The sequence below is a fragment of the Chiroxiphia lanceolata genome, chromosome Z (assembly GCF_009829145.1).
Source record: "Chiroxiphia lanceolata isolate bChiLan1 chromosome Z, bChiLan1.pri, whole genome shotgun sequence".
Lineage (NCBI taxonomy): Eukaryota > Metazoa > Chordata > Aves > Passeriformes > Pipridae > Chiroxiphia > Chiroxiphia lanceolata.
The window spans coordinates 11,540,954-11,566,101 of NC_045671.1; the positions used below are offsets into that span (position 1 = coordinate 11,540,954).

At 41.6% G+C, this 25,148-nt stretch overlaps 1 protein-coding gene across 1 annotated transcript in view; it reads right to left on the reverse strand.

The window, feature by feature from the left end:
- The window catches only part of NADK2 (NAD kinase 2, mitochondrial), a 32,075-nt gene extending 10,643 nt beyond the window's left edge, over nucleotides 1-21,432 (reverse strand). The window contains exons 1-6 of the mRNA XM_032674840.1: nucleotides 21,058-21,432; nucleotides 6,093-6,181; nucleotides 5,634-5,722; nucleotides 4,028-4,109; nucleotides 2,872-2,955; nucleotides 351-487 (exon numbers count right to left, since the gene is read on the reverse strand). Coding sequence (XP_032530731.1) covers nucleotides 351-487; nucleotides 2,872-2,955; nucleotides 4,028-4,109; nucleotides 5,634-5,722; nucleotides 6,093-6,181; nucleotides 21,058-21,432 — 856 coding nt within the window. The remainder of the gene's footprint in view (nucleotides 1-350; nucleotides 488-2,871; nucleotides 2,956-4,027; nucleotides 4,110-5,633; nucleotides 5,723-6,092; nucleotides 6,182-21,057) is intronic.
- Between the last annotated feature and the right edge of the window lie 3,716 nt (nucleotides 21,433-25,148).

The following is a 25,148-nucleotide window of genomic DNA, read 5'->3' on the forward strand; positions in this document are numbered from 1 at the left end:
ACGGAGACCAGCTTTTTCAATTGTGAAGTAATAAGTTAAGAGTACATGTGTACAAACACACACACACTTAAGTGGTTATAGTAATTCTTCTAAGAGACAGCATTTTAAAAAAGATCAGGTATTTTGACATTAGATAAATTAACTGTGGGTACTGAAAACTGGTTCTAATTGTACAGTCCAGAATATACAAAAAAAATACTCCCTTCTAAAAAACATTAATCTGGGTCTTCAGCTAATCAGAGCTGTCTTTCAAATGCAGCACCTAGATTTCAAATACTTGAACTCTTACAAATCTGTATTATCAAGTTATCATAGCAAAGTGATTATATTCTTGTACGATTTTAACCTACCTTGATCCTGGAATCTTTCATTTATGTGAGCCCTGCTGTGTTGCTCTTGGCTCAGCTGCTGTTCATGTAAATCTACAGGGGTTGGGTTAATACCAGTTCCTTCGAGATACAATCGGATTCTTTGCCGCCACTGCCACCTACGACAGGAGAAAGAAGTTGGTATCAATAGCTGAAATATTCATTACAGAATTAGAATTATTCAAAGTCACATTTCAAGTTTTATAGCTTCCACCACGACTCCTAAATTTAGAAAGTTAATCATTCTAAACTGTAAACATTTTACACTTCCCGAGTTGCTGCCTAATGTTTTTTGCATATGTAAAGAGGACATTGATCAAAAGTAGTCTAAAAAAATCATACACATGACAAATCTTCTTTTTAGGCATGTGATTCTAACCTGTGATTGAATGACTGACACATGGATTTTGAGAATAAAATAGCTCTCAAGTATAGAGTAATATGTGCCATATTTTTAACGTATTTTGTTTGTAGATGTCCAGAAAAGCAGCTCTATCCACCCCTTTATACATAAGGGCCACAAGCTATTTTAACAATCTCCCCTAGCCTAGGAATTTAGGATGCTTCAGAGGAATATAGTTGAAGCAAGAGAAGAGTATAAAAGTCATGATACAACATTCAGATCTTTTTATTTTTCCTTAGAGATATCAATTCCTTTTTCCTCTTACAGTTTAGAGATTTCATAAAACAAAATAGTAATAGTTTTGATTAAGAAAGCAAATCAAGAGGAATTGTTATGAGCACATCTTTTCCCCATTCCCCCATTCATACTTTTGATATCCAGGGGACAGTCACCAGCTTTTCCTGAAATTACAACAAGGAAGACTTATGCTTTATATGACTACACAAGTAGTTTTTCCTCACTGTCATCTTTGTAAAGCTTCACTCAACACATCCTATCTGCCCTTAAATTCCAAGCATGGTTTTAGGTAGTCAGGCAGATAGCTTGCAGTAAGTATCACTATACTGGCCTCCTTAAAATGCTCACACTAGAACACGTCACATCCCCTACAAAATTAGAAAATGGGACTGTATTCCTATTATATCCCTATTCTGAGAACCTATTACACCACTGACCATCAAGAAAAGAAACGTGGGTGATCTGATATGGCTTGTCCTTTATAAATCAATAATGTTGTTTTTTTTATGGGACTACAAGGTCAGTGCTTACATGGATTGTTACACTGACTGACACCTCAAGGGTAAAAAGAAAAGACAATTGCCCTTTTCCAATCTCTGGCACCTCACCATCCATATACAGCTGTAAGCCACCAAAAGTCCTTCCAGACAAGCTGATTCAGTTACCCACCTATTTTAGACTTTCCTTGGGGCCAAATAAATCTGAGAACTGTCAAATGAAACCCCTGCTTGGGTTCTTTCTTAGGAATAACAGTTCATATTATTTCAGAAAAAGAACTAGGGAGGTCCCTTCTCTTTCACGTTGGTGTGGCTTCAGCTCCATAATGGGCAAAAACAGGAGTGTTGGCAATAAAAATATAACTTTGCTTCCAACAAAACATCAAAATTGCCTAGATTATCGGGGGGCTAATCTGCATGAGCACGAGTTTTACTTAAGCGACTTAGAATAACGGAGAGTAAAAAGCTTCTGTATTCTAAGTCTCAGAATATGCTATTTGAAAGTATCTTTTCATTTAGCAATACCTATTGAAACCTCTTCAGTTATTTGTCAGTCCTGGTGACTGCATTCACCTCATTTCAGACTTTTCAATGAAAAAAAAAATATAGTTACACTTCAAGCTACAAATTTAATATGATACAAGTATAAACAAAACTCAATATATATTTTCAGGTGACTGATTTCTGTTTGATGGTTTGTCATCCTAAAAAGTATTCCGGAAAGTTACCACCCCACAGGAACAATGTCTCTCTTAAAATAATTATTAAAAACCTCTTCCCTAGTCTGTCCTTTAAAATCCAGCTTGTTTCTTCCTAATTCCAGTGAGATTCTTCTACTTAAAGAATATCTAGTATTGAAAACATCAAGCTCTCTTCAGCATGAAGAAAAGCTTTGGCTTACACTCATCTGTTAACAAAAGTTTAGCCACTCTAACTCAGTCACCAAAACTCCAGATGCAACACACTGACCATTTCCTAAGTGCATATGTTTCATTAGCTTCTAATGGCCATCACTGTACTAGATATGCTTTTCAGTCTTAAAATATGTAAACTAATGTACCCTTTACAGGCATGCAGTTCCTCATTTATGAATTTGCTATGTCAGAAAAGAAAATCAATTACCACAGGTCATAACAGAAGACTTTTTGCTGGAGCTGGCAGTCAATTTTATCCTTTGTATTCCAGTCTCACTCTTGACCACAAACTCATTTTCAGCACGGTAAATAAACATGTACACCAAATTCACAATTTGAGGCATTAAGATTTTACTAAGCTTCACCTACTCCTTAGGCATTGCATATCATTTATTAAGTATTTTATTCCAATCCCACTATGCTTTTGAAAACCAAAGATCAGTGAATCCTACCTGAACTCACCACGATAAAGCTTCTGTAGTGCTTCGGGAAATGAACGTGTGTATCTCACAGGCAAGCACAAGTGACCCTCAGATCTAGTAACAAAAAGTGACAATGAAAATGACAGTATATCTGTTAAGATTTGGTACCTTTTAAAAATAAGGTTATTTCTCCCACATTTCCCCTAAAAACTGTCTGTTCATCTAGTAATCCTGCAGGAATACATAAATACATGTATAGTTCCTGTCATCACTCTGGGCAAGAAATTCAAGCTTAATAAACCTGGCAAGTGAGAAAGTAAATTTCCTCCCTTTACACAACTTAGTTGATACAAAACAGGTAAGCAAAATGCCTAAGATCAAAAGAATCTCATGTCAAACCCAGAAGACTAACCACTGCTCCCCTTTCATGAGTGATATTTGATAACTTGAAGGCACTTATTATTTGAACCCCGCTGTTCAGACTTGATAATGCAGAATAAATTAACTGTTAATATCAAAAGTAGAAATCTAAATCTGGACTTCCCAGCAGACAGAGCCTTGGAGAATTCTGAGTTTTATTTGCCATTCATTTGAAGCTTATACCAACCAGGCATTATTAACACACTGCATCCACCTAACTGTAAGACTGATTTGGGCAGGTGGATGCAACTTGTGTGGAGTTTATAATAGGACAACTAAGTGCCAATAATTGGCTGAGGAGACTGTGTCCTCTGAGGTATGACATGGTTTACATGAAGAAACCACAGCAAACTTCTTCATCTGAGGCTCTACCAGATCCACCTGCTTCACAAAGAGATGAAGTTTCTGTTCAGGCACCACACTTAGCTGCTTTTATGAAGTCCCTCTTGCTGTCTGGGTTCTATACTGCCATCCCTGGACTCAAACTTCTGGTTAGTAATACAAGTAAACCAGCTGCAAGTGCTGTTACACTGGTACATGAAAACAGTTCAGCTTAACACAGTCATGCTTATCCAATACTGCTTAATGTCTTCTCAGATGAGACAGGGTAACTCATTATGGAAACTTTTCTAAAAAAATAACATGTTAGCCTGAAATCTAGAGCCCACTAAAACAGACATTTACACTGCCAAATACTACAGGCATGCCTCAAATGCACACTGTGCCTGATATTAAATAAAGCACTTTTTCCCAGATATGTTTTTACCTTTCAGGATCAGTATTTACTCCAATGACTGGTTTAAATTTATCAAAAACCTTACTGGCTGCCAACAACATTGTACCATCACCTACAGAAAAAGCAAACCAAAAGTTAGTATCACTTCACATTCTAGTACCCAAACAAAACAGTCCCCATAGGTACTTCAGCATTACCACTCTGTGCTTTTATATCAACAACCAATTACGTAAGCGGGACAAAAATAAAATGGGACTGCAAAACTACTGACATCTTTCAAAGCAGAGCAGTGACAACTGAGTTCAAGATGGCAAATGTGACTGGAAAAAGCACAAGTTATCTGACAGCTATACATGCCCAGGCAACTGAATTTGACAGAAGCAAGCTTTAAAGGATTTATTGAAATTTCTCTATGTTTATCAGCAGGTAAGAGAAATTCTTTAACGAAAGTAAATTTAGAAAGTATTGCTAAACAAAGCCACAGGAGACAGGAAACAAAACCAAAATTTTACTGCAAATCAAATAAAACCCATTACTTTAGTTTCATTCCAGTTGTCCTCCTAGAAGGCACAATTTAAAGACCTTATCTGGCCCCAAATAGGCACACTTGGAAAAGAAGTCTTAGGTAAGTAGAAATATTGAAAGTAGAAATCCTTAAATGTACTGGTTTCTCCAGATATTAGTATTTTTTCCTGGCTGTTAAACAGCAGGACAACTATAACCTCAATCAGTCTTTGCAGCCAGATATAAGCTCTGAAAACCTTAGATGAGGTATCACTTCCCAGCTGCTTGCCTCAACTATGACAAATTTTGCCCTAAACTGGCACTTTAGTCTCCAGCCTAGAGCAGTTCTTTGAAGTCTACAAGAGTGTATTAGGATGCTTCACGAGTGTACAGATATCCCTTTCTCCCCACTCTGCATGGTGATCAGTAGCTAAGGGCAAAGTGGACTACTAAGAAGAGAGAAAGCCACAGTCAAGTCTAATTTCCACAGATGATTGAACATTATGTTAGAGCCCAGCAACACACTGCAGCAAATCCCCAAAGAACAACACTGAATGAACTGATGCAATCCAATATTAAAAATACACAATCAGGATAGTTGTTCTGTTCGTTCATCTAAAAACCACTAATCAGTGGCACGAGCTGCTCAGCATTTGCATACTTTTGCCTGTATCAGCCAACCTGATATGCCAGTCACTGGAATTAAGTGTGAAATCAAGAAAGACAGTTTGAACAAGGGGACCAAGTGGTAGTATGTCAGTCTACATCTCACATCCCCCAAAAAAAGAGCTGGGTTTAGGGCTACATATAATCACCTGACAGCAAGGAATTTATCCTATTTATTTGAAAACTATAGTAAATTTCACAGTTTATACTGTTTAACACAGGACAATTAAACTTTTTCAAAGTGGCCATACACTGGGATTCACTTCCTGGTGCTACAGTTTTAGATACCAGAGGTAGACAAGATGGACACAACCACTGCATTTGGTAATATTTTCTGACAATTGAATTAGCAATTTGCTTTCAAAATGTGCATACCTCAAGTTGTTTCACATGTTGCAAAGTATTTTTGAAAAACATATCCACGAAAACATACTGAAACAAACGCTTCCCTTCTATAAAGTCATACCTCCTGCAGATATAACAGCATCTGCCCACCGAACTGTCTCTTCATTATATTCTCGACGTTTAACAAGGCGAACTTCGATCCTCTCGTTCCTATAAAGTTCAAAAAAAGCCTGAATTCTGTCCTACATTGCTCATTGTCACATCCTTCTGAAAAGCTGACACTAACTAAGGAGTAGTAGTAGTAACTAAGGAGTAATTACAGCCATATTTAGACTATAAACACTTGACACACAAACCCTTTACACCTTGCTCATTTGTTTTCAAGATGGTAACAGAGCGTGTTAGTTAACTGAACTGAGCTAGTTCACATTATGATTTTTTCAGGAACAACTGCTCATCTGCACTCTTTTGAGTACTTCTATTTTCTTAGAGCTTGTAACACAAAGCTTCCCTTTGTTATTTTACACTATCTACGGGTATTTCACTGTGTCTGAAATGCTCAGCATCCATACATTCTTACCTTAAACTGTCTACAACATGCTCCACGTTTTTTGTATGGATGCGATGCCGCTCCAGCAGACCAGCATAGTTAGATCCTTTCAAGGCAAGCTGTAAGACACAAATTGTTTTTGCAGAAGTTAATCACTACAGTAAGTGCACTTGAGTAATGCAAATAGCAGCTATAAAAAAAGCATGTATTTTATCTCAGCACAGACACGTGCTTTTATAAGCATTCCATTAATTACATCTCTATATACACAGCAGTCAGCTTATATTGACTAGTTCATTAAATGAATCCCATGGCCATAGCAGCCAAGAATCACTGACTCTACACAAATATGCAAACAAGCATACTACACTGACTTCCATGCAACTTCAGACACTTTGCTCTACATAAATGCATAGTTATACTAGGTATAGTTCTATCATGTCCTAAAAGCACCCAGACAGTTAGGTTATTACCATAAAAATTAGAATCATTGTGCTGTAGAGAAAGCAGACAATAGAAAAAGCAATAGGAATGATAATTAAGAAAAGGGGAGTCTGAAATACCTAGAGCATTACCCTTTAAATTGTATTTGAGCTAAGATGGAAGACTGCCAAGTGCTCACAAAGGTGACATTTTCTCTGCATGAAAAAAACCTTAAGGACAATCTACCTACTGCCTTTGGTACTGTTCCCTGGATTATATGCCAGGTTTTCCAAACAAGTTATATCAATAACAAGACAGACAGTGCAGGTGCATTCTAGCCTCATCCTTCTTGGAAGCTGGAGAATTGGAATACTTAATGTTGACACACTTTTTAGACCATGGAAGCACTCTGCAGTTTATACAGACAGACTCTTATAAGCAGGCAGGTGAGACTGCTAACTGAAGATTCGTTTTGCAACAGGTTTCTGTGCCAGTAATTCAGTCACCATATGTTTGCATTCGTTTTCCACCTTATTTAGAGTGCTCATTTGGGGCTGGTACTGCCAAATTTGCCTTTGAATGGAGATTAAGCAAGTGAAAGAGAGAGAATGAAAAGGATGTTAAGAAAAAGGTGTTTATAAATACATTCATAATGAAAGTGATCCTACTTTGAGCAGCAGGCTCCTGAGGTTCCTTCTAGCCTGAATTAATCTCCAATTATACTGTCACTGCTTCTTTTTCCCTTACCAATTTATCAGCACAGAAACAGAACTTCTTCTAGAGTTTGTGTAGAGAAATTTATCTGCGCCAGAAGCTCTGAACAGGCACTTCCAGCAATTTATTCAAGTGCCTTTACTCAAAGTTTTATAACATTCCAAGAGAAAGTGGTGCCAGACAGCCTCACCTAATCCCATTTTCACAGACTCACACTCTACAGAACTCCCCAGTGAAGGGGACAGGACCAGCAGGATATGACAACCAAAGTCAACTGCAATCCAATACCCAAAAATGCAATCTTTATTCATCTGACACCCGTTGTTGTCAAGAAATCCAACCACGAGCTAAGCACAAAGACAGACTCAGCACTGAAGAAATTACAGAAAATAATGGAACTGGCTGCTCCGGAACTGCATTGCTGTCCCCCTCAGCGTGTTTACAACTGGTGATTAACTTGCAGGAACAGAATCTTCAGGCGGTCTTACAGCTGGGATCAGGAAACCACCTCCAACAGAGACTCCCAGGCTGCCTGGATGCCATCAACATGATTACACACAGACATGATCATAATGTGGATGAACAGAAAATAGCCAGCCAAATATTTCAAGTCATCTTCATAAAGCTTGCTGGTACTGGCTTACCAGGGTACAGGGTGTTATGTCCCATTAATTGCGTCACACACTTAAACCCTTTGTTTCTACTCCTGAACTACAATGCTTGTGCACTCCATACACCTCTTGCTCCTCCAGGGTCCATTGGAACTCGAATGGTGCCACTGTGGGCTCTGGGGACGGAAAGAGTACTGAGTACACGAGTTACAGTAGTTACAGAACTGCCCATTGCTGGGTCTGCTGCCAGACTCTCATGATCCACTGGGTGGGGAAAGGAGAAAGTGGAAAGGAGAAAATAAGGTATTTGCCTCCCACAGACATCTGTGGCTGAGCACTATAGGTCTAATTTGTTAGAAGAACTTTCAATTGTATGTTTGAAGCACAAACTGATCTTGCTTTACTACCAAAGGAAGAAGAAATCCACAAGCAAATAATCTCTAGAAAACATCAACTATGTTACTAAAATCAGGGTCCCCATTCATGCTTCCTTTAGAAATATCTGCTGCAAATGAAGCACAAGCACCTGACAAGCAGACTGCTGCAGCAGCACACGTTTTCCAGGCTTTTGTTAGTTCCACACAACACAGAAACCACAAACTGCATCTTGCAATTTTATGTACCTCATTTATTTGGCTTATTTGTCAGCATGCTATCTTTCAACTTGGTGGAAAAGAGCTTTTTTTTCAGAATGACAGTGTAATAAATCTCTGTGTTATCACTGTGGTATTTTTGAGCCACCAACACCAGTGGTGAGCCTACAGCTAACATTTCATTGCAACACTAGCAAGGAAAGGTACAGGTAGTGCCAGTGCTATGGAAGAGAGTCTGTTCTGTAACTTACATTTACCAGAGCTGTGTTAAATTATTTCATCAACAGCTTCAGAAAGCAGAAGAGGCTGCTCAGCAAATAAGCTACCAGTATCTTGACAACTGGATGAACAATTTCAGCAGCACTGCAGAACAGATACAGAATATGTAGGTCTCCTCTTTGAATTTAGCTCTAGAACAAGTAAGCAAGTATCACTAAGCAACAAGATAAATGAAACGTTAGGGCCCGGAGTCTAAATGGTTAAACTACATCTATGGAGCTAACAAATTGACCTAATTTGCAAAAAGCTACAGAGATTACAACAGTCCATTCATCTCCAGATTCATCCCTCTAGTTCACAGATAACTAATCACAAGTTCATTCATCTAAGAACTCACAAAAGGACAGCCTGTCTGAGCCTAACCACAGTCAAGTATATCAAATGGAAGTGCTAATCATCAGCTGCTTCTCACTTAACTACTAAGAAGAACCAGAGAAGAGCCTACAGTTCTTGTGGTCAGAGGCCACAGAATCAGAGTGGCTGAACTGGAAGGGACCTCTGGAGGTCAACTGGTCCAGCCCTAGCTCAAGCAAGGCCACCCGGAGCTGCCTTCCCAGAACCATGTCCAGATGGCTTTAGAAGATCTTCTTCACAGATGGAGCCTCTATCACATCACTGGGCAAACTGTGCCAGTGCTCAGTCATCCTCACAGTGGAAAAGCGTCTCCCAGTGTTCAGACAGACATACTTGTTTTCAAATTTCAGCCTGTGCTCACTGCCTCTGCTCCTGCCTCATATCCACAACCTGAATAACACACTAAAACTGTGACAAATACTGCTTCTCAAAAGAGCTTTCCACTGAGGATAAAGAGTAAGATAAATTGAGACCACCATATGCTTTTTACTTTGAAAGAGCTGAAGGCAAAGATCAGGCAGTCCAGTTACTGTGTGCATGATCATCTCCCCGAAGAGCCTGGCAGGAACTTGGGATGTACAGAAAATCCAAGACTGCAGGACAGCCTGGCTCCTGAGCCCCCTGATCAGACAGACCCCCAAACCCATGACAGGCTTGGGTCTTACCAACTGACTCCTCAAAAAGGCACAAAAGGTGTTAGCTTCTGCATGAAGATAACTTGCAAATTCTTCTTCCTTTGGAGGAAGCTTTGATTTACAATTAGGCCTATTAATGTGACCTCAATACCCTGCAAGATTGCAAAACAAAATGCATTATAAACATGCATAATAATATGAGAGCTGTTATAGCGAAACGTGCATGAAAAACAGAGACAAACTGGACACAAACACATTCACACAAAACTTCAGTAGTTGTCTTAAACCTCACAGCAGAAATGCAATGCAAAGCAGGCTTCCAGTAGAGCTTGCACTGGAAAACACATTCAGGGGAACAGAACATGTTCTATGATGGAGATATTTTTCCTTGGAAGACTGAAAGAGAAAGGATCTAGACTGAATGTCTAAATATACCTCTTCTTGTATATTCTGGCCTGATCCTTCTTTAAGGAAAGGATAATTTTTGACAGGGTTCCTTAAACAGTCACTTAGGCAAAGGACATTTGCTTGACTGTCTTCCTTCTGGAATCTTAGCTCTTACCTCCGGCAAGTCTCACCTTACTCAGTTTAAACTGTGGGTCTGTTGTCCTTGAGTAATGCTGGTCCTCCAGGAAAATGCTGCAACACAAGGACATGGCTTCTAGACACAAATACAGAAGCAACACGAAGCCAAGCAACTTGTGAATACTCATGTTGTCTAAATATGCGGATTATGACCTTTGATTTAGAGAATAGGGAAAAGAAGAGCCATAGGTGAGTCTTACCGACAGTGCTAACCTAAGCATTAGGATAAAAGTGTATGTTCTCTCAATACAGTAACATGAATATTGTCCAGAGTGAAACAGTCAATTGAGCACTTTCTACGTCTCACCCCAGTACACTGAGATCAGAGAATCATAGAATTATTTGGGTTGGAAGGGATATTATTTGGTCATCTAGTTACAACTACCCTGCCCCAGGCAGTCCTGCACCAGACAGTGACACCTTCTACCAGACCAGGTTGCTCAAAGCCCCACCCAAACTGGACTAACCTTCACGTAGCCTTAAACTACCACTGCATCAGGGTGGAGTTACTGCCTCGGTGTACCAGTCACTTGTTTTATGACTGTTGTTCAGTCAAGAGTTAAACTAAATGTCTGACAACAAAGAAGAAAAAAAAAAAAGGGAGAAAAAAAAGGAGGAAAAAAAAGAGAGAGAAAAAAAAGAGAGAGAAAAAAAGCATAGATCTAGAAACAATTGCTCTCTTTCAAATTTCTACAATGAACTTGCCCACACATGCACTCAAGCACGAAAACAAGAACAGATCATTGCTTTCTAATCTACCTACCTTTCTGTTCTACAGAAAGAAGCACCAAACAATCCAAATGGATTTAAAGAGCAACAGCTAAACACAGAAATTTGAGTTTTAACCTAGAGAAGAAAATGCTATTAACATTATAGGTATAATAATCTAACTGTTTCTAAGCAAAGTACAGGACTTTTAAAAGTTCGGTATTTTCAGAAATTGTCTCTCAAGATTTAACCATACATCCTAAGTACAGACCTTAGTGCCCTCAGTTTTGTTCTCAGTTTTAAAAGAAACAAGCTTTTGATAGGCATATAGAAAAAAAATATCTTTCTAAATACATTACTTTCTGAGCTACAAATACCTTTGAATATAGCACATGCTTAAAACCTTACACTTTTTTTAACTTTCCCGACAAAACTTGACTCTGACTCAAAACTTCCTTAAGTACCAAAGTCAAAGACTGGCAATGTATAGCTGCATGCAAGTAATGTTCCCATGTTCTAGTGTTAACTACTAGTTAGTGTAAATCTCCATCTGTCATGCCAAAAACAAGCGCAGTTTTCCCTCAGAGGTCAGGCACACACTGAACTTTTGGATTTCTTATGAGCTCCAATCACATATTAAGCTTTCCTATTTCATAATGTAAGAATAATCCGCATACAAATACTTGTGATTAAATCATGATTCAGCTTCTGAATCTTAGATAATAAAATGCCAAAGATGAAATAGATAAATATAAACTGAGCAGTTAGCCATGGCAGAACTTGCCCAGTAGAAATCTGCACCTTGGAGACACATTTAAGTGCCCCACAAAAAAGACTCTACAGCCATAGCAAGATGGAATCACAACTCTGAAACTTTAATGTTTTTTCCAGCATTAACTGGCACTGATGGGGAGCTGAATTTGGTGGCTGTAGACAACAGATAGCAGGTTTGGATATGACACCCACTTTCACAGTAAATACAGGACAGCACACCAACCCTCAGTTTCTTCTAATTATAGCAGAAGACAAGCATCAGTTGCGAGCTTCAATTGCTCTATTCGCACTAATGACAATAAGTTTGCTGACACCACCAAGCTGTGCAGTGTGGTCAACATTGGAGGGCGGAGATGCCATCCAGAGGGACCTGGACAGGCTTGAGAGGGGCAGCCTGTGCAAATCTCATGAAGTTCAACAAGATCAAGTGTAAGGTGCTGCACCCAGGTTGGGGCAAGCCCCCAGTCTTGATACCAGCTAGGGGATGAATGGATTGAGAGCAGCTGTGTGGAGAAGGACTTGAAGGTGTTGGTGGATGAACAGCTGGACATGGCTCAGCAATGTGTGCTCACAGCCCAGAAAGACAACCACAGCCCAGATTGCATCCAAAGCAGGGTGGCCAGCAGGGCAAGGGAGGGGATTCTGCCTCTCTGCTCCACCCTCAGGATAACCCATCTGGAGCACTGCATTCACCTCTGGGGCTCATAGCACAGGAAGGACACGGACCTGCCAGAGCTGGTCCAGAGAAGGGCCACAACACCGATCAGAAGGCTGGAACACCTCCCCTAGGAAGATGGGCTGAAAGATCTTTAACCATCCCTTCCAAACCAAACCATTCTATGATTCTGTGATGTGAGACTGCTTTCACAGTTGTTTGACTTTTCCCCATTCCCAAACTTCTTAAGAGAGGAAGTGTGGTCTCCTAATTGCTTTTGCTCTAGAAATACTAAATGCATCATTTGATCTCACATGGTTTTGCAATAGAAAAAACCAAGATAGTAGGGTCACCACATTTAAAAAAAAAAAGTTAGATAAATTTAAATATTTATTGAAAAATTCCAGGCTCATTGAATAATACTGTTTGATAAGTCTCTGGCTTAATGTGGTGGTTAACCCTGACTGGATGCCAAGCGCCCACCAGTGCTGCTCTACCACTCTCCTCCACAAGTGGACAGAGGAGAGAAAATATAACAAAAGGCTCATGAGTTGAGATAAAGACAGGGAGAGGTCACTCATCGATTACCATCATCAGCTAAACAGACTTGATTTGAGGAAATTTATTAAAAATTAAATTCAGAGCAGGATTATGAGAAGTAAAACAAATCTTAAAAACACCTTCCCCCCCACATCTCTTTCCTTCCCAGGCTCTGCCTCCTCCCCCCCAGCGGCACAGGGAGGCAGGGAATGGGGGTTATGGTCAGTTCATCACAGGTTGATCCTGCCACTGCTGTGGGAGAGGAGTCCTTCCCCTCTCCCACAGCAGACAATTCTCCAAAAACTTCTCTAACGGGTTTCCTCACAAACAGCTCCAGCTTAGGTAGGGTGCAGTCCTTCAGGAACAGGCTGCTCAGCACAGGTCTCCCACAGGGTCAAAAGTCCAGCCAGCAAACACACTCCAGCGTGGGCTCCTCTCTCTGTGGGCCACAGGTCCTGCCAGGAGCCTGCACCAGCACAGGCTTCCCATGGGTTCACAACCTCCTTTGGGCATCCACCTGCTCCAGTGTGGATCTCCCCTACAGGTTGCAAGTGGATCTCTGCATTGCCATGAACCACAATGGACTGTGGGGGCATAGCTGCCTTCCCACAGCCTGCACCACAGGGTGCAGTGGAACTTCAGCTCTAACATCTGAAGCAACTCCTCCCCCTCCTCCTTCACTGACCTTGGGTACCTGCAGAGCTGTTCCTCTCCCACATTCTCACTCCTTTCTTCTCTGCAAGCAATTAAATCCACACAGTAATTTTTTTTTTCCTTCTTAAATATGTTATCACAGAGGTGTTACTACCACCTCCAATTGGCTCAGCCTTGGCCAGCAGCCAGACTGTCTTGGATCCATCTGGAACTGGCTCTGTCAGATATGGGGGAAGCTTCTGGCAGTTTCTCACAGAAGCCACCTCCTGTATTCCCCCTGCTACCAAAGTCCGGCCACGCAAATCCAATACATTCAACCTGTTGCTAACAATAGGGAGGGTTTCAGCAGGATCATGTTTGTGGTACTAGTGTGGATTGACCCATTTTGGGACACCCAGCTCTTTCAAGGACCTGCAGTCCCAACTCATTCAGACTAGCACAAGAACTCTGAAGTGAACCTGAGAACCAGTGGCAGTAAGCAGCTGCAGGTCCTGGGTGAACTTAAAATGCACTGGCTTCTGCTGATGTAACAGCTAAGAATCCAATCCAGAAAGTCAATGCATTGTTTACAGCATGGCTTTAATAGTGAGTATCTGCCTTAGCTGAAGTAGCAGAGAAACCACGCAGACTCCTAAAACAAACTCCTACTCAGAATCAGCAGTAGCCAGGCTCGGGTTTAAGTTCTCTATAAAGCTTTAAATATGAATTAAGTTTTCCATTAAAAACTACTGCTGAGTTGCAAGCCATAGGCATTAAACCCAGTTTTCCCCACTTCCCAGTCTGGGTTATTATTTATTATACAGGCTGTTTGCTTTTATAAAAGTGTGCTAGGTTAACTGATGCAGTACTTACCACACTAGAAAGATAAGAAGGCTGGTGTTACCTGACCAGCACTACTGACCGATGTACTGACTAGCTGTCAGTTGCTCAGAATTGTTCTAATATTGTTCCTGTACACCTGTTAGGTTTCTACTGTTTTGCTACAATGCCCCTCATACTGTAGAAGTTCAGTAGGCTGCTTTAGGTAGGAATTTTTTTTCCCTTATACTTGCCTTACTTTTTTCTTCAATCACTTAGACCACTTACTTTTATTAACATCGTCACAACAGCTTTTCAAATGATGCCTTTGTATCTGCTACAGACTGATGATTATGAAGTGTTTTGCATATTGTAGCATTTTATATGCCTTTACTTCTGTAGTAGCTGACTTCACTAGCAACATTATGTTCCTGAAGCTTTATAGAAATGCTGCTTTAGGGCAAGAGTTTGATCCATACATAAACAAAAGTAAAAATGCCACAAACTATTTCCTAATTCTTCATCATCCACCACATTAAAGCATTATTGTCATTTTAACCACATCTGAGGAATACAGAGTTTTTTGCAATTCAAAGGCTAATGTAGAACAAATTGTTGTGTTAACTATAAACAGAACAGTAACTGCTTTCTGCACTAACAGGTTTCTAGAACCCTGTGCAATGCAGGCAATACAATCACTCAGTTCTCATTAATTCAGCACAACAACAACATAACATCGTAAATCACAACTACTGAAGTACTTAAAACCAATATTAAAGTAACTTCCAAAAAGCAGCCTTTTTCAGCTGTATACAGTATCAGATGCTTGGTGATATAATCCATGAAGTTTAATTTAGGTACACTGAAATGCTCCCTATTTTATATGTATTTGTTATATATGACTAAGTATACTTGAATGGTGTACTGGAAAAACAAATGCTATGGAAAAAAATAATTACTATATCCTATTTAATTGTTTCCGTCATTTTCCAGACTCTTCTTACGACAGAGCAACAACATGGAAGGAACTTTTTGATAAAGCAGATGCAAGCTGAAGTTACTTAACACTGATGCAAGTATATCAAATTGCAAAGGTAAAGATAAACAAATGTATGCTATGGTTGTGTAATCTGAAAAACATCTACACCCATCTCAGTTTCCAGTGGACTAGCTCAAAAATTTTATTTCTGAAAAAAAAGTGGTTTTAGCTTTATACAATCCTGGTGCACTATAACCTGTGTCTTGAATTCTATATGCTTGAAATTCACTAAACTGAGCTGATATTTCCCCCCCTCTTTTCAAGGCAAGGTAAAGTAAAGTACATAGTACAGTCCTAGCAGTTTTTAAACTGCTCCCTGAAAGAACAGCTACTGAAATAATTCACATTACAAAATAAGCAGAGATGGGTAGTCTGAATGCGACAAAACAATGAAAAGCTTCAAACTATGACCTCATTCAGTAAGTTTCTATTTAAAGATACGACTTCTTATGTACCCCTGTATATCTGGATCTACAAGAGGACACAGACATAAATGTCCTAATACTTAGTGCTTTTTAGAGGAGCAACTTTTTTTTTAATTATTTGCTAAATTATCTCATTTCATTTTAAAATTAGAACTCAGTTGAACTTTGAAGTTTGCACATTACTTTTTCCTTCTGCTACCTTCCTTGCATCTGTAAAAATTCCAGTGTTTTGAAAATATTTACCTACTAAATAATTGCAGTGGATCACAGGCATCTGTATTGAAGTGCAGTCCTCTAAATCAGAAATCTAAGAATGAAATACCTGACCGGTTTCCAAAAGCCTATCTTCAGGTGGCAGTGTGAGATTTACACACCTGTAACACTAGTACCCAGAAAAGGTAATTAAAAAGTGATACTAAAGTGATACTTTCACCATTTAATGTAAAAGATATTTTAATTTCCGTAATTAAAACCAAAAATCAATCAGCTATCAAGTTATAAATAAAACAGTACATTTCCCACAAGAGAGAGTTTTCTTAAGAGACATGAAAATGTGCAGGCTGGTAACAACTGGTGCTATACACATCTTAATTAGGAATTCAGGAGAATGGCAGGGCAGTGTTCTTCTACACACACACACACACCCCCTCCACACTTCTGTGGGGTTCTTCTAGTGCACAACACAGGAGCTTCAACTGAAGCCCTCCTACCTGCTGGGCAACACTCCTTTCTTCCTTCCTGACCACCCCAGCTCTATATGTTATTGGTGGTGCCCTATGCATCACTTATGTGCCTCTTTCAGGGGAGGGAATATCCTGCTAACATGCTACCTCTTCTCTAACGAAATACCAGTTTTCAATAAAGCCCTATGAACTTCACATCACTGAGATGAGCACCCCTACCAATCTGTTGCAGTGGTCCAAATGAGCCAAAACTTGTTCCAAACAGCTCTAAGTCTGTGCTCTCCGACGACTGTAAACCAGCCACAGAGTATCAGCTGTGGTCCACACCGAACCATTTCCTTCCAATTAAGACCAAAACAAACCTAACTTTTCATATGACATTTTCAAAGGTAATTAAAATCGTATATGAACTGTGTTTGGACAGCTAAATTGTTCATCTTTCCTAAATACCTTCCAGGCATGAGAAGTCAGCAGCTACATCGCATCTGCACTATCAAACAAAACAAAGAACAGAACTCAGGAAATTAGTTTTCTCTATTACTGGGGTATTAAATTCTCTTAGTTTACATAAGGACAACAGCAGTGCTTGTTCTCCATGGATTTACTGAGAATGAAATAAACAGCCAGGATATATAGCAGTCTTCAGTATTAGTTGACTGGATCATTTACTTTTGTAACCAGTCATATTTAGATGCTAATCCAAATAAACAGGTCAAAAGAAATGCAAACTGCTGTCACTCCTGGTAAGCAAACTGTCTGTAGGGACTTCAGAAAAATATTAGTATTTTCATCTAACTTAAAGATGGTAACTGCAAGTTTTAGAAATCCAGTAGCCCCTTCAAATTTCATGAAGGCAAAGAATAATATTCCTTGCATGATATGATGCACAAAATTTACTGATGCAGCACTTTTTTTTTTTAAGTGCTGGATCATTTGGAGGCATTTTCCTTTTTTGGTATTAGAAGAGAAATCTCATTTTTATAGATCTCTAATCTCCCTTCGGAAGTAAAGACTCTGAAAACCTCCCCAGTAAAACAGCATCCAAAGCATTTAATTATATTTTACATAATCCTTCAGAATTAGACTACTAATTATGATAGTCAGGTGTGTTTGTGTACACCTATAAACAGATGTAAAAGACTTGTTTGTAAGCATGTAATAGTATCTGCCACAAGACAGGTAAAAACAATTGCCTGGAGCAGGCATGCACAGCATGCATGCAGAAATGCAATGGAAGAATTAATCTTTCACAGATCTGCTAAACACTCCAAAGAGTGCTTGCACTTGCTCTCCATCTCTCCAGCATCTGTTTTGCTCTTCTGCTGTCTGGACTGCTTCTTCACCTCTCCTATCTCTGTTTGCACAAAGAAAGAATTCAGGAATTGTGACCTTGCAGCTTTGACTTTGCAACATTTTATAGTGTTTGTATAATACAATTCACTTGGGGTCCAAAGGAAAGGCCACAGAAGGATTTAAGCCACAGGTGCTCAGGGCCTTTATGGGTTATCAGAAGTGTCAGCCAGTCTGCCTTGATACCCATACTCTGCTTCTTGAAGTATACTGTGATTTTTGCTGGATATATCATATAAATGATACATACTATGATCTGTATCATATTTGAATATGTATTTGTATATGTCAATGATTCATCTTCAGCCTCCTTAAATATGGAACAAATCCCACCTCATTAGGACGTGTGCCCAAATGCACCACCATTTCTGCACTGACTGCAGCTTCAGTCTTAATACATAAATGTACTGACTGCAACAGCTAAATTCAGGACTCCTCTCCTGTCTCAGTGATCAGGTAGAACTTTTTAAGCCCACAATTATCATTACTTGTGCTATACTAAAATCTGAAGCTTTCAAGTAGAGACATCAGTTATCTTCTAGAAACTTGCAAACATTTCTTCTGCCCACAACTGGTAGGCCAACGAGCCAAGGTGCAGTTGGTCAAATCTAACCCTGGAACAGTGTCTTGAAGTTGAATTTCTGTACTTCAGATAGTCAGCACCTGGACAACTGAAGGTCTGTGACAGATGATGACAGCATTGTGCTTCCTCCTTAGACTCCCTCACACCGTGATGCTGCCACACCACAAGCCAGGTCCAGGGTCACTCAAGCTTGAGCCCCTGCAATGTAACACAATCCCCACCACCACCGTGTCTGGGTTAGCCAACAGCTCCAAGCACCAGGTAAACCAAACCTCTCCTATGCTCCTTTGCTTTCACTCTTTGTCTCTACCCCAACGTGAGGCTTTCATACCAGCCTCAGCTCTCACCCTACCCTCTGTTTGGCCCTTCAGCACCACCGAGCTGCAAATCCAAAGGATTGCAGAGTGCAGCTAACTTCAGGAAGCAAAATGCATCATATTCCCATGCTGCCCACAAAGGACATGGCACTGCAGGGAAGGACACTTTGCAGCAATCACTCTGCTATGAAGTGGTCTCTTTCCACAACAGAGAGGCTAAGAGTCTCCTAAACTTCAGCTAACATTTTCACTAAGGTTGCCATTAACTCAGCTGGAGGAAAAACAATCTGAGACCAGAGTCACAGCAAAATGCAAATACAGAAATTTTTACAGGTCAGCTAAAAAATTTAAGAAACTAGCAGTAAAGATAATTCTTTCACTCTCTTATTTTCTATTTCAAAAACAGAATTCTAGAAGAGCTTTTCAGTGTGTTGTTGCACAAGTCTTTGTATTCCTGCCCATACAGCAAGAGCTTAACTCACTATTGCTACACACACAGTTAGGCAAGTTAGGCTTTGTCTACCTGGCGACACTGTGATTTATTGCTGCAATTGCTCACAAGGAGGTATTTTCAGGGGAAAGGTTTTAAAAAAAAAGCACCAGTCTTACAACCAAAATTCTAGAATTCTCCCAAATGTGCAGAATTGTCTTATACATGTAAGTTTCTCCAAAAGAACAAATCCTGAAGTGTTTCTCCAACTACTACAATCAGCCACTGAGTTCACAGTTACTTTTTCTAAAATGAATCTTCAGAGTGACACAGGTTACCAATCACAAAAAACATGCATTCCTGTGAGAAAAGAAACTGCAGCTACCACTACATTTAGTCAAAGGATGTGCCACACTAATGACACTGCTCACTAACTGATTCACTGTCCCATTCCTGCCTGTACGCAGTGGTTAAGGAAAAGTAACCAAACACCCTTTTGTTTTTCTTGGTTTTAGCTGCACGCTGAGGACAACCTCTATACTAAACAAGAAATGCTTCCTCAAGAGAATCTTAAATGAAAAGAAAAACAGTCTTACAGATGAGCTGTGAGAGCCATTTTTTTTCCATAACCACCATATGAAAGGAAGTACAAAGACATCTTAGCAACAGGAATCCACATGGGAATCAACACAGAATGATGTTTCCACATTAAACCTGTTGATATATGAAATATGACTAGAGAGGTACACAAAACATGTAAAAATGTTTGGATAGGAATTCCACAGGAGATGAATGAACAACTGAAGCATGCAGAAAGATGTTAGAACTATCTCGCTTTAGATAGTGTACTTTTTATCCCAGTTCTCTATGAAGCAAGGCTATGCAACCATACCATTTGTCCCTGCATAATAAGTTAAGCATATGTACAAGTTTAATCCAAACACTCCAAATTAACAGAGATCTAAAATATGTAAGAGACCAAAGACAAGACAGACACAAATTAATGGTCTTATGTGAAATAAAGACAGTAATATGAGCTCATGACCTGGCCTGCAGGCAGCCCCAGCAACTCCAGTAGGTACCATTCTCTGGCCCACCAGTGGTAGATGAACAATGGAAGGAGATAGACGCAGGGTAAATGGAGAACTGAGCTTGGGGGAGATGAAGACACAAGCTGCTGGGTGTACATATGAACTTTTAGAGACACCTGCTTTCCTTAGAACAACTTCAGGAATGGACCTTTATACTGAATGTCTCTTAGAGACTAAAGAAAAAGGGTTTTCTAAAAACTTCAACAAGGAGAACATACACAAAGGTGAGATTTGGCTGTCTGGGAGGAGTTCTTAGGAAAATACATAAGGATGAAGCAAAGATGTGGAGCAAGGAAAGGAGGAAATGTGAATGAGTCCTCTCTAAGCCTCAGAGGAGATTTTTTGCAACACTGGACTTTCCTCAGTATGCACTTCTCTAATCTTTACATTACACGCTGCAAGGAAAAGCCTGCAGCTTGCTGAGGGCTGCTGGAATCCCTCCGAGGGTAAAACCCAAACACGCTTACTACAGAAATCCCTCGACAGCTTGCGAGCGATGAATGAAGGGCGGTCCAGCGGCGCGGCTCGCACCGCTCTGTCCATCGGGATCGGGGGCCCGGGGAGGCAGCAGGGGCAGAGGTAGAGTGAGGGAATAGCGAACCGCCCCGGGGAAACCCCGGGAACACTCGAACACAGAGGCCCAGTGACCCCCTGGGCCGGGCATCCCCCTGGTGACCCTCCCGCCCCCCGACCCCGCCGCGGCCCCGGCGGCAGCGCCCGCGGAGGCCGTGACTGCATCCCCCCCGCCGCTCACCAGCTGCTTGAGATCCTCCTCGGAGAGCCCGGCGTAGCGGTACCGCTGCTGCTCGAACTCGTACCGCGTCGTCTTCACCACTACGGCCACCCGCGACGGCCGGAACCCGCCGCCCGCCGCCCCCGGCCCGCCGCGCTCCCGCCGCCGCGGCTCGCATGGCGCGGCTCCCGCCGCCCCCCGCCCCGCCGCCGCCGCGGAGGGGCTCAGCCCACCGAGGGCGAGCAGGCGTCGGCGGGCGCCGCCGAGCAGCGGTAATCCCGGTGGGGCGGGGGGAGCCGCCGCCGCCGCCTCGTGGCACAGTAGGGCGGAGCGGCGAGCGGCCGGCCGGCCGGCGAGGCGGAGGCGGGCGCAGGGGAAGCCCCGCGCGGCGAACATCGCCCAGGCTCGCTGCGCCGCTCCCCGGGGCGGGCAGGCGGGGCGGGCGCGGCGCTGCCGGCGGCGGCTGCGGCCGCTCTGCGGCGGCGCCCGGCACACATGGCCTGGCCGCGCCCACTGCCCCGCCCCCCGCGCGCGCACCCACCGCCCCCGCCAATCGCGGGCGGCGCCGCCGGGCACCCGCCCCGCGCGGGGGCGGGGCCGGGGGCGCGCCCCGGCGCGTGCGCCCTTCCCGGCCAACCGGGGCGCAGCGCGCGACGGGAGAGCGCCCCGCCCCCGCGCCACGGGGGAGCGCGGGGTGCGCATGCGCCCCGAGGGCGCGGCCGCTCCCCTGCCCGACCCCGCCGTGGCCCCGCCCCGCTTGACGGGGGCCTCTGGCGCGCGGGACGGGGCGAGAGGCACGTAGGCGGCGCGCGGGGCATCGTGAGGGGACGGTGACAGAACTTCCAGTGCTTCCATTGCCTCCAGTGTCCCCAGTGCCTTCAGTACCCCCGGAGGATAGCGATAGTGCCTCCAGTGCCCCTAGTGCCCGCGAGGCACAGCGACAGCCCCCCCCGGTGACATTGCTAAAGAGATGTCAAAGAGGAAAACAATTACGTGGTCTTGGACCTTGTGCGTGGAAACCTCACGTTCTCGTGTTGCTGGTCCGGTTCTCTGTTTTTATGGTGGTATTACAGTACGGCAGAAAGGCGAATACGAACCAGTAGTAGGATATCAGCGAAACTTAAGATAGGCTGGGGCAATATACAGGAATTCTGAGATTAAAAAAACAGTGTGCCCACTCCTCCCTCTCCCCCCCCGATTTCCCACACGCGGGGCGGCGACAGTGCCCCCATTATTTGTGAAACAATGACTGTGGTGTCCCTTGTTTCAGCAGGTGGATTCAGAGGTCGGTGCCAAGCAGTCTGTCGAAATCCCGAAGTGGGACTGCCTGCCTGGGAGGCTGGCCTGCTTCCCTGTGAAACTTGCCTGAGGAAAAGTTCTCTGAAAGTTGGAAAAACACAACAAGCGTTTTGTTTTAAAGGACTAAATAGCACATCTGGTGAGGATCTGGCGAGATCCTTAGTTTGAAACCTCTGACTCTTATCTATGACTGTTCTGGTGTTTGATCACAGTGTGTGAGGAAGGGCAGGAAGAGGCAGCGTGGTGAGAGACGCAGCTCCCACGGGGAAGGATCTGAGAGCAGCGCTCACTGTGAGTGCCACGTAAAAAAAAAAAAAAAAAGAAATTAAATTATTGATCCTGAGTTACTTTTTAATATTGTAAGCAGGCGCTCCAGAAATGCTGGGGGGGGGGGTGTTTGCATCATTATTAATAACTGCCTGCCCAGGCATCGACTGTCACAGGCAGCCAGTACTTCTGCACCGGAGGGAGGCCTCACTTAGGCACGTATTACTCACCTTGTTCGTGATCTTCCCCGGGGGAAGTCACAGCCTCTGGCTGCAGGTAGAGATTGAAGCAGGAGCTCTTGCCTGTCAGTGCAGCGCTCCTCTATACACTATCACTATCTATACAGAGATATAGGAAATGAGAGTAGCCAGAGCCAGTCAGCCTTTCCCTGCTCTCGTATAACAATACAAAGGCTCTCTTCAGTCTTTACTGATGGGTAGGAAGATTTTCTATCTACTGATTAGCTTAGCCTTGAAGGAAACTATCACAAGCCAGATTGCCAGGAGAGTAATTAAACATAACTAATTCCTTTGCTAACCAAAAAATGCCTCATTCAGTATAACAATTAACTTTTGGATTGTACAAAGCCGTAAGTAATACAAAATCCTGGAGGCTCAAAGGATATAGGAGGTTTTGAAAATTTATTACTCTATTCTGAATGGTATCTATTTTATAACTTCTTTGACCATTGAGCTGCTCCTCTAGGATTCTGTACTTCATGTATTATCTATTTATATTTCATTGTTTTGATCTTTGAAAAACAAATCAGCTTAAAGTACTAAGGCAAGCTTGAATATGGAACAGTATTTGATGCTGAGATCATGCAGTTATCATGTTACGGTCATTTGAATTAATGCCCACAGCAAGCTTGTAAGCATAAAATATGATATATGTATTTTAAAATGTGAATTCAAATCAGTAGATGATATCCTGTTGAGGCACGGAGCATGAAGTGATTCATCCACAGTTCCCAGAAGGAAGTGTCTGACAGACTAGCTGTCAGACTGTCTGATACCCCATTGTCTACATGGAAAAGGGTTTAAACTTTTGTAACATATAAAATAAAGTAACGTTGTGGAACCTTACTTACAGTTTGCATATTACTTTGTAAATGGATCTACTTACAAAACAGTCATTAGACACTAACCTCACCCTTACTACAATTCTTGATTTGAATTTTTACCTGATATACAGGAAGACACAAATGTCTGTCAAATGACACTTTGCTTATTTTGACATATATTCAGTTTGTGGCATATGACATGTCTTCAAGCCCCATTTTTAGTGACTTCAGAATGATATATCCAGGGGATTAAGGTACAGATTCATTCATACAAAATTAAATTAATAAATACAGACATTTTGGCCTGGTATCCTTATAGGATACAAGTATGCAGTAGGATTGAATTCCCACTGTAATAACTTTTTAAATCCCTGGCCCACCACAACCAACTTTGGTTTGGGCACAGGGCACTTAAAAATTCTTCATAGAAACATATGCCTGCAGTTAGAAAAAAATGTTGCAGAGTAATGCCCATTTTAGACAGCAAGGAGTTATATAATACATGAGGTAAATTTCAAGATGCAAATCCATAGAAAACCAGGCATCCTTAACTCTACATTTTTCAAGTTATATAGAGGACTTTAAAAAACCCCTATGTAATACACTTAAAATATTCTGTGTTGCAAAGTAACTGGGAAAATTTCTACATAAACACTAATTCCTTAAGTTATTTCACTAGTTGCAAAACTGGCAATGCACAACTGCACTAGCAGTTTTATAAAGGAGCCTTTTTCTACCCAAAAGGATGTACATATTGCTTCTAGTGCACTTGCAGTCTAGGACAACTGTTCATTTTTTTGAACATATTCACTCCTTATTGAAGGCTATGAATAATGCCTTCTTGTGAGAGTTTAATTAATAAGCAGTACAGAATTAACTGATCCAATTATTTACATTCTCTAGACTTTCTTTATCTGACCCTAAGTGCTACTGGTACCTGAAAATGATAGTGGTGCCTTTGTGTTTAAAATGGTAATGCTATCAGCTGCATTCATACAGGAGGAAAACACCATCACCATAATGTTTCATAAAACCTGTCCTCGGATTTTGAGCCCAGCTGACAACAGCTGTTAATTCTGATAATCCAGAGAAAAAGTCCAGACTAAAGCTTAGAGAACATGTCACTCGTGACACATCAGAGCCTCACAAGGCATGTAGATGAACACATTAGCAGGTGTAGTCTGATTGAATTTCTGATCCCAGATTCTATCTATGTGCACTTGCATTTTGCTTGCAACATGTGTACCCTCATCAGTGATTACATAGTTGAGTTATGTAATTTGGTTCATAAATTCGAAATTACAAAATCAACAAAGAAGCTTCAGAAAAACAAAAAAAAATCAAAGTAAATGCAGCTATTGTTATTCATTCAAATTACAGATTTTTTTTTTTACACAAAACCAATGAGAGGAGCAAGTTTTCTTGTCCACACTTTCATTAGATGTTTTAATTAGCATAGATTTACTTTTCTGCTTTTCTTCCC